General features: G+C 42.3%; 1 protein-coding gene and 1 long non-coding RNA gene across 17 annotated transcripts in view; both read left to right on the forward strand.

Annotated features, from left to right (window-relative positions):
• The window catches only part of LOC116695664 (uncharacterized), an 813,105-nt gene that overhangs the window by 666,210 nt on the left and 141,001 nt on the right, over window positions 1–5,894 (forward strand). The window lies entirely within an intron of this gene.
• LOC116695586 (unconventional myosin-XVIIIa) overlaps window positions 1–5,894 on the forward strand; it is a 157,236-nt gene that overhangs the window by 112,278 nt on the left and 39,064 nt on the right. For all 16 annotated transcript variants that reach the window (XM_032525935.1, XM_032525936.1, XM_032525943.1 and 13 more), the window contains 2 exons: window positions 4,181–4,285; window positions 5,454–5,600. In XM_032525935.1, the coding sequence (XP_032381826.1) occupies window positions 4,181–4,285; window positions 5,454–5,600 (252 nt within the window). The remainder of the gene's footprint in view (window positions 1–4,180; window positions 4,286–5,453; window positions 5,601–5,894) is intronic.

Genomic DNA, 5,894 nt, shown 5'->3' on the forward strand with positions numbered 1-5,894 from the left:
TCCACATATGGGTGGCCAGCTTCAGTACACCAACTCGTTACCTCTTCAGTAAAGTCATAAAACATAGTTATTTTCTCTTGAAAATATTTCTTTTGTCTTTCAACCCCATCCTCTGGTAAATTCAGATTTAATATGGATTCATGCATGTTATTTGCTTCCTCGTGACATTTGATGAATTTAGCCAGCTGTGAATGCACACATTTCACATTGTCAGGGGAGTCCATCAAATCACGCGCTTGTTTCATGTACCTCTTGGCTTGTTTGCATTTTAAAGATCTCTTTTCTTGACACGTTTTCACATAAAATGCCAAGCCTTTTATTGTGAGCTTAACGCCCCACTTTCCAGAGCGTGCAGACGCTGTTTCACTCATTGCACCCGCTGCAGTGTCGGACATTATCTCCTTAACTGGGAACTTTAAGACTTGTTTAACGCCCACACTTTATTTAAAGTATTTCAGAAAATACAGAGAAACATTTTTTAATTCATGACATGCCTCCATGCAGGTCGAAGATTTTATGAATGCTTGCAGTTCTAGTGAGGATTGCGCAATCTGACTGTGCGCGTCATCCAAAATACAAATTTCCTTTTCTTTAAAGTCCCAATGTTTCATCAGGTCAGAGTACCAGCTGAGGATTCAGATCTTTTGAGGTTTCTTTGGTGGCCGAATGGAGACCTAATCAGAACCTGGAAGAGCATAAAATGGTTGCGCATCTGTTTGAGCTACATCTTCACCAAGTTGCGCAAGCTTTGCCCTCAGGAAATGTGCGGAGGACTATCGGGAAAAGTTCAGCCCCAAGGCAATTGAAACAGTTCTGCACAATTTATGTGGTGACTGCCTTACATCAGTAGCATCTGGAGGAGGCATTGAAACTTACAAAGACCTTCGTCCTTTGTGCTAGAGGGGCTTTCGACTCATGAGTGGATTAGCAACAGACGTTCTGTGCTGGCGGCTAACCTACCGCGAGAGAGCAAAAGAGGTTAAGGATTTGATTTGGAAAGGATACGCTTCCTGTAGAAGGGCACTGGGCATACAGTGGTGTGTTCAGTCCGATACCTTTAAGTTTAAGGTCAGTATCAAAGAGCAACCCTTAACCAGAAGAGGGATCCTCTCCACTGTCAGTTCAATATATGACCCCTTAGGAATCTTGGCACCTGTTGTCTTGTCTGCCAAAAAGATCCTTCAAGATTTGTGCAGAAAGAACCTTGGTTGGGATGATGTTGTACCTGACTCGGCTGCACAGAAGTGGAGAAGTTGGCTGAAGGAGCTCTGTCAGCTTGAAAGTTTTAAGGTTGACAGATGTCTGAAACCTGTGGACTTTGGGGGAGGTACTCTCGGCTCAGTTACACCACTTTGCAGATGCCTGTGAGAGTGGCTATGGAACAGTTACCTACCTGCTCTTACACAACATTCACAGACAAGTTCACTGTGCTTTCATAATGGGTAAGGCCAGAGTGGCCCCATTGAAACCAATTACCATCCCTCGTATGGAGTTGACCGCTGCCATGGTTGCAAGTCGAATGGATGAGTTGTGGAGGAAGGAATTGCAGATGAAACTTCAGGATTCCATTTTTTGGACAGATAGTACTTCCGTACTAAAGTACATTAGCAATGAGACCTCAAGGTTTCGGACCTTTGTAGCCAATCGGGTTTCAAAGATAATCAGCATATCAAAACCATCTCAGTGGAGATACGTTAACACCACAAATAATCCTGCTGACCTGGCTTCGAGGGGAGTAAAGGTGGCAATGCTTCTCAAGGAAAACGTTTGGGTGTCGGGACCTCAGTTTCTTGTTGGACCGGAAGAGATGTGGCCTGAAAATCCTGATGGCTCTGGGAGAATCTTACCGGACGACCCTGAAGTCAAGATGAGCTTGATGGTGAACGCTGTACAGGCTGAAGAGAAGATGGATGCAGTCACCTGCTTGATCAATCACTTTTCCTCCTTGATCCGTCTGAAGAAGAGTGTTGGTTGGATTCTTAAGCTTAGGAGCCTGCTTCTGTGCTTCAGTCGGAAGAGAAAGGAGTTGAGTGTAACTCTTACTCAAGGTGGCTTGGATAAGGACCAACAGGAGAGGACAATAGTAAAGGAGATGCAGAGTATCAAGGCTCAGACTGTCTGTGATCCTCTTTCAATTGAGGAATTTAGAAAGGCTGAGATGGAGATTATAAGGTTTTGTCAGAAAAAGAGTTTTCCAGAGGAACTCATTAGTTTGCAAAAGGGAGAAAATGTGAAAAGGACAAGCCACATTTACAAGCTTAACCCAGTACTTGAAGATGGTATCCTGAGAGTTGGAGGACGGCTAAGCAGAGCAGCTATGCCCGAAGAATCTAAGCATCCTGCCATATTGTCAAAGGATTTACATATTTCTGACCTCATTCTTCAGCATATACATCGAGAGGTGGGACATGGTGGCCGCAACCACATGCTAGCTAACCTGCAGCAAAGATATTGGATCCCAGGGGCTACTGTGGCTCCTACATTATGTCTACCATGAATGGTTACAATTTTTTGGCTTGTACTCCAATTGTCAATGGAGAAATTGCTTCCGGAACACGCTGTGGGCGGGACTGTTGAGCTCTACTGCTAACATGTGCAACATGTGTATTTATTGTCTTAGTTGGCTGTAGTTCATAAAACATTTTGGATCTGATGGTAACGATTTATCCTTTAATAGTCACTGGGGCCTTTATTTGAAACAGGCTTATATTAGAGACAAGCCAGTTTTTCTAATCACGCCTATGTAATAACTGGTCATATTTCCTTGAGACAAACACATCCCTGTTTTCTGACCCTTTTTTGTCTTGGTAAATTCAGCATAACGCACATTTCCAGAGATATTTCATATTAAAAGCCTTCCAGCACTTTAAAAGGCATTATGTCTCCTTTTTCCTGAAGGCTTTTAATTTGAAAGCTATACAGGAAGTGTAGGGTTGAGCTGACAGTAGCTCAACAGCAACTGTAACAGAAAGGTGAACAACTGGAAACACTAAGTGAATTCAAACACCAGTAGTGTTAAAAAGAAAACCTCATGTCATGCTGATGAATTAGTGCTTGGGAAATGTATGCTATGCTTAATGAGCCATAGCGACTGACCTTTTAGCCGTTAGGAATTTACAGCATTTGTGGTAGATTTAGTAACTGACCCTCCTGGTACACACTAAGGCATGGATATCCGACAGATTGGACCGATGTTTAGAAATGATGGTCGGTCACATCAGTGCAATAAGGCATTTGTTGTAAAATGGTGCTGCGGCTCCTTTAAGTGAGCTCTGTGTGTGTGTGTGTGTGTGTGTGTGTGTGTGGAAAGTGGGCAGAAGAGAGATCAAGAAAGAAGAAACATACGTGTAGATGTGACCGGAGCAGAGTGTGTGTGGTGTCTGAAATAATCACCAGACTGAAAGCCAAGTTCACTCATTTGCTCACCAGAAACAGGATTTTAACCCCGACGTTATTCAATTTATTACGTCAGCCCTGGAGGTAGAGAGTCTCCCCTGGTTTTCTGATCACGATCGGAGACGAAGCAAGCGGGAAAGGTTGACACATTGAACATTTTTAAATTAAACAGCTTATTAACGTGCACTTGTTGCCCCATGTGCGCTCATCTGTTGACATGTCCAAATGCCTTCCTACAGTCCTTAATAAAAGTGGCCTTTCAACACAAGAACGTAGCCTACATGTTAGGGTGACCATATTTTGATTTCCAAAAAGAGGACACTTGGCCAGCCCCGAGACACAATTTCTGACAGGCTTCTCAGAGGTTAATGAACATGCTTTATTATGCCTCAGTGTTATAAAATAACTTATGTAATAAAGTACAATTTGTAACAACCTGAAACAAAATAATATGTCTCTTTTCAAATAAATAAATAAATGCGAAATAATGTTCTAAATATGACCTATTCTGTGTCAGCTTCAAAATCCAGCTTCAACTAAATATCTCTTAAAACCTTTTCAATGTAATAAGATAAGGTTTTTCGGTGTTGATGTGAGTTTTGAGATATCCAGCACCTTTATTAGATACTGAAACATACGTGCTAGCTTTGCAGACGGTGCCCTCCGCCTCCCACTTGTCCCAACCGGGACGGTACGTGGAAGTGTTTTTTGCTGCCATATATGCTCTACTTTCTGTACTCCCGTGGGATCAGACAAAACTCTGGGTGTTTTTGTGTGTTTCCAGCTGAAGCAAATGGAAGTCCAGCTTGAAGAAGAGTACGACGAGAAGCAGAAAGTGCTGAAGGAGAAGAGAGAGCTGGAGTCCAAGCTTCTGTCAGCGCAGGACAAGGTAACTACACGTTAGAGATGTTCACATGCCACCAAGATAGCAATCATATCACAGCCATACAGGGTTAGTAGTATAGCGCTGTTAAAACATAATAACATACCGTACCAGTGTTAAGTTTGGACACGTTTTCTCATTCAATGAGAAAGCTTATCTAAACTTTTTACTGGTACTTTATATGTATTTTTTAACACACTGGTATCAGATCGGTACCCGGCCGACACGCAAGTCCAGGTATCGGAATCGGTATTGGGAAAGTTAAAATGGATCGGACTATCTCTACTACACGGTGTGACGGCTCTCAGATTGAACACTCTAGATGGTGGAATGTGAGGTGAAGTCTGAAAGCTAGAGCGCTGCTTCTGTTGCTGCTGCTGCTGCCGAGCTGTGTGGGTGGAGAAGTGGCCGTTTTATGTGATTGAAGTGAGTTATTTCAACTGACTGAATCAAATATTTATCTGACTTTGCTGACTGCAATTAGAGAGCCATCAGCCGAGTTTAGACTGACATGGAGGGAACCGAGGAGGAGCATGGCCCGCTGCAACCAAAGCAGTCACAATACATAAATATAAAACATCATGATCACAGCCCAGAGAATATTCACTCGTTGGTCACGTTGAACCCAGTGTGTGCACTTCCCCAGCAGAGTTTTGTGTAGTGACGCACCCTGACATGAAGGTCCTTTTAAATATTCAACAGAAATTGTTTCCCTGATAATTTTAAATAAATTTTCATGAAACAAAATAGTTGCCCAATTCTCTTACTTTTAAATGAATTCACAGACTTAGTCTTTTTCAGCCATCTAATCTTTCCAATCACAATGAACATTGGAAATATACATTGATAATACTGATTTGAGTAGAGGTAGTACATAAATTAATACACACACTACTGTTAAGTCAGTTAACAGTTATTTTTAATTCAGTTAATGTTTGCTGATGCTGTTTTGTTTACATTGTTTACATTTGTAACATTAATCACAATTGGTTGACAGAAACACAAAATAATGTCTTTCCATCTATATTGTATTTCCATCAATGTGTGTAAAAATATAAATCAAGTGTATTGGTGTATTTGTACAGAATGTATTTGGGCTTTAAATGGTAAAAGGATGGAGTCAGTCCCTGATGTATCAGTTAAGTCACAAAGCCTAACTGTGCGCGTTTCCCAGGTGAGGACTGGTGACGTAGATGCTGAGAAGCGTCTGAGGAAGGACCTGAAGAGAACCAAGGCTCTGCTGGCTGATGCCCAGATCATGTTGGACCACATCAAAAACAATGCACCCAGCAAGAGGGAGATCGCCCAGCTCAAAAACCAGGTACAACGAACCAAAATCCTAAACATATAGGCTTTATATATACAGTATATAAAAAGTTTGGGGACATTATTTTGTGTACTGTAAATAATGTCCCCAAACTTTTGACTGGATATGTATATACTGTATATCCATCCATCCATCTTCATCCGCTTATCCGTATCGGGTCACGGGGGGCAACAGCTCCAGTAAGAGACCCCAAACTTCCCTTTCCTGAGCCACATTAACCAGCTCCGACTGGTCTTCCCCGAGGCCTCCGTCCAGCTGGACATGCCTGGAACACCTCCCTAGAGAGGC

The sequence above is a fragment of the Etheostoma spectabile genome, chromosome 9 (assembly GCF_008692095.1).
Source record: "Etheostoma spectabile isolate EspeVRDwgs_2016 chromosome 9, UIUC_Espe_1.0, whole genome shotgun sequence".
Classification (NCBI taxonomy): domain Eukaryota; kingdom Metazoa; phylum Chordata; class Actinopteri; order Perciformes; family Percidae; genus Etheostoma; species Etheostoma spectabile.